We start from the raw sequence: 3542 nt of genomic DNA on the forward strand, positions 1-3542 counted from the left end.
ACAACTCGCTTACCGCAATACGTCAGCACGTCATATATTATGTATATGTATATGTATATATATACATAAATATACATATACATATTCTCTAATCGGTATAGTGAATAAATACAATGAGGAAAAAACTATTTGCAAAATTGCAAAAATTGAAATTTAAAAAAAAAATTAAATACAAATCCTACTTGTCTATCCTCCTCCTCTCTCTACTCTCTATCTTCCTCTTCCTCTCTCCTCCTCTCTCTACTATCTTCCTCTTCCTCTCCATGAATATTTCACAATTTCTTGATCTCTGTAGACAAAACGATTGATTCGAATGATTAATTACAAGCAACAAACAACTTGTCATAAGTAGAAATTCAGTCAATGGAACAAGTGAAAATATGCAGCAAAAAAGTGAAATTTCATTTGCACCAAGTGAAAATTGTCTTTTTGGAGACTGTTTTATTTTAACTATAATGAGACGTTGTGACAAGAATTCAAACAAACACTCTTGGTAAGACTTTGAGGTTTTGCAGTCTAACATTTTTATTTTAATTTATCATTGTTGCAGGCCTAAAGTGATTCTTACATGTTCACTTTTTTAGACAAAAATGTAAACATTAGAAACCTAGATACAACAGCACAACTCTGTTAGCTAGTTTAGCTCAGTTCATTTCATTCTTTGATAAAAGAAAAGAACAATCCAATGTAAACACAGAAGTTCACAAATCTTGAATGAAAGGGAGCTTTCTTCCTCTGGCCAAACATGGCTGATATCTGGAGAACGACAAACAAAAAGATATAATAGAGCAATAAAGAAAACAGCAACAGACTGATGAAATTAGATCATCTGATTAATAATAAACCATAAGACTTAGGGCCCGTCCCAATACCCCCCCTTAGCCCTACCCCTTGACTGTACCCCTACATTTGCGCGTTCCCGCGAGGGGTAGTGGTGTCCCAATTCCTTTTTGCGTGTAAGGGTAGGGGGCATAACGAGGGTTAGTCAGTATGAAACTAGCCCTTCGGAGCGAGGGATTTCACGTGCTGACTTGCCAGCAAGGGGTAGACGTCGCCATGGCTACCACCGAGCAAGAGAAGGGGAAAAAAGGTCATACATAGCTAACTTTACAGTCGTCAGGTTGCTTGTTAGCTAGCTCGCTCGCACTATCTGGCATCTGTCATCTGTCCTGTTCTGCAAAACTGTCGGACTTTTCACATTACGATAACACACCAGCTAGTATAACTATGCTGCCTCGTGATGTTAGCTGGTTAGCTAGCTAGTTAGCAGAACTCCCCTGTCATCTGTCGTTCATCAAACGAAGCATGATGAACACAGCAAACGCGATCGGTAGGATGAACTTAACTGGAGACTCCATTGTAGATGCCGGTTGGAAATGTAGATGGCTCGCAGCTTCCTGTTTAAAATAGTTACGTATGCGTGAACTTAACCGACGCAGGGACATAGTGAGTGGTGTCCCAATTCCTAGGGAAAGATTTCAACCCCTACCCCTCGTTGCTTCATTTCGAGGGCCAAGTGGTAGTGGACAAGGGCTAAGGGGTAGTGTGCAAAGGCTAAGGGGTATTGGGGTTGGGCCTAAACCTGATGGTCCACTGAGTGTAGATGAAGAAGCACAAGCCTCTGCCTGTCCCTCATCTGTCCCTCCTTCTTCTCCTGCCTGTCCCTCATCTGTCCCTCCTTCTTCTCCTGCCTGTCCCTCACCTGTCCCTCCAAGTACCTCAACTTCATGCTGCTTGTCTTCTCTGTCTGTCTGCTCTGTCTCTGCATCAGTACCACCTTGTCCACTGCGCGCTGTTATAGTTTGAGGGTGGGGGACAAAATAGGACATAATGTCCCCCTTTCTCTTCATTTTAAGAACTGAAGAGCAAAAACTAATGGGACAGTTAAGCAGAAGAGCACAGCACTTAATATTAAGTCGGTACTGTTGCTGTTAGATTGCTTGAATTATGTTGTAATGTAAGTTTGCAGTGATGACTTTACAACTATATGTCAAAAATGACAGTGCTGAAATCATTTCAATCTTGTTTCACTCAATTCAAGTTCAACGTTCATTCAACAACATTTCAGATGAAGATTTTCAATTGTACAAATAAATAGTTTTACGTTACTCACCTTTGTGTCACTAGAAAACTCGCTCCCTTTTCCTCCTTGTGTGGTGTGTTCCTCATGAACCGGTGGGTGCGTCGCTTTAAGTGGTCCAACCGGCAACCTGTTGAGATGATTTAGTTCCGCGTTCTGTGATACCCCTCCGACTCTTCGGCCCCCCACCCTCCATCCTCCATCCTCCATCCTCCATCCTCCACCCTACACCTCCACTCTCCATCATCCACCCTCCATCCTCCACCCTACACCTCCACCCTCCATCCTCCACCCTACACCCTCCATCCTCCACCCTACACCTCCATCCTCCATCCGGCTATGAGCTTCCAGCAGAATGAGATTAGTGATCAGCGGCTCTCTGAGCGACATACTTGGCCGTCTAACAGCCAATCGTTTTAGAGACGATTAGCTGAGATTTTGTGTGTGTAAAGTCCAGCTTTAATCTACTGTGTCCCTCTAATACCAGAGAGAGGGACGGATTACTGACAGAGCGTGCAAACCTGCTTTTACTCACACACTAGTGTTAGTACACACAATTAACTACAGCCGCCATGAAATGTCAAGTATCACCATTAAAACTGTGAAAGAGAGGTGGAACAGAAACACAAGGAAAATACAAAGAAGACAAACAGGAGTCAGAGATCAGACGAGGAGTGTTGTGTCTGGGTCCCCACACTGCATGTAAACAGGCGTAAACTCACCTGTGTGTGTGTGTGTGTGTGTGTGTGTGTGTGTGCGCGTGCGTGTGTGTGTGCGTGCGTGCGTGCGTGCGTGCGTGCGTGCGTGCGTTCGTGCGTTCGTGTGTGTGTGTGCGTGTGTGTGTGAGTGTGATCAGAGTGATTATTCCAGCGAATCAGAGAGTGAGGATGCCTTCCTGTTGATGCCTCCCAGAGATCACCTGGGCCTCAGTGTCTTCTCCATGCTCTGCTGCTTCTGGCCGCTCGGCATCGCCGCCTTCTACCTGTCACACGAGGTGAGGACACACTTACACACCTGAGCTGTCACACCTGAGTCCAGGACGGACAGACGTGCAATAGATGTCGTACAGAACAGATCAGCATAATAATAACAGTAATCGGTATGACACAATGAGACAGAGAGAGAGAGAGAGAGAGAGAGAGAGAGAGAGAGAGAGAGAGACAGAGACAGAGAGAGAGATGCAGGTAATGACAGTAGCTTACAACAACATTAATGAAAGTAATAATATTATAATTATAATTCTGGCTACTGTGGTACAATATGTTGAAAGTATGTATGTTTGTTTGTTTGTTTGTTTTTTTTATTTCCAAGTGTCATACACCAAAGGTGCCCAGCCCTCATGGGCTTACAAGACACTTAAATCGACATGAAGGAGCCGTACAACATAACCAAAAGGAAAGCACAGGAAATGATGCTTTCATATATGCATCCACCCACCTACACACATATACATATATATACA

The 3542-nt window shown here is 43.7% G+C and overlaps 1 protein-coding gene across 1 annotated transcript in view; it reads left to right on the plus strand.

Moving 5' to 3' along the window:
• Positions 1-3542, plus strand: part of LOC126406356 (synapse differentiation-inducing gene protein 1) — a gene marked incomplete at its 5' end in the record, with an annotated part of 20127 nt that overhangs the window by 1470 nt on the left and 15115 nt on the right. The window contains one exon of the mRNA XM_050070563.1: positions 2937-3074. Coding sequence (XP_049926520.1) covers positions 2937-3074 — 138 coding nt within the window. The remainder of the gene's footprint in view (positions 1-2936; positions 3075-3542) is intronic.

Source organism: Epinephelus moara, chromosome 19 (genome assembly GCF_006386435.1).
Source record: "Epinephelus moara isolate mb chromosome 19, YSFRI_EMoa_1.0, whole genome shotgun sequence".
In the NCBI taxonomy this organism is placed as follows: domain Eukaryota; kingdom Metazoa; phylum Chordata; class Actinopteri; order Perciformes; family Serranidae; genus Epinephelus; species Epinephelus moara.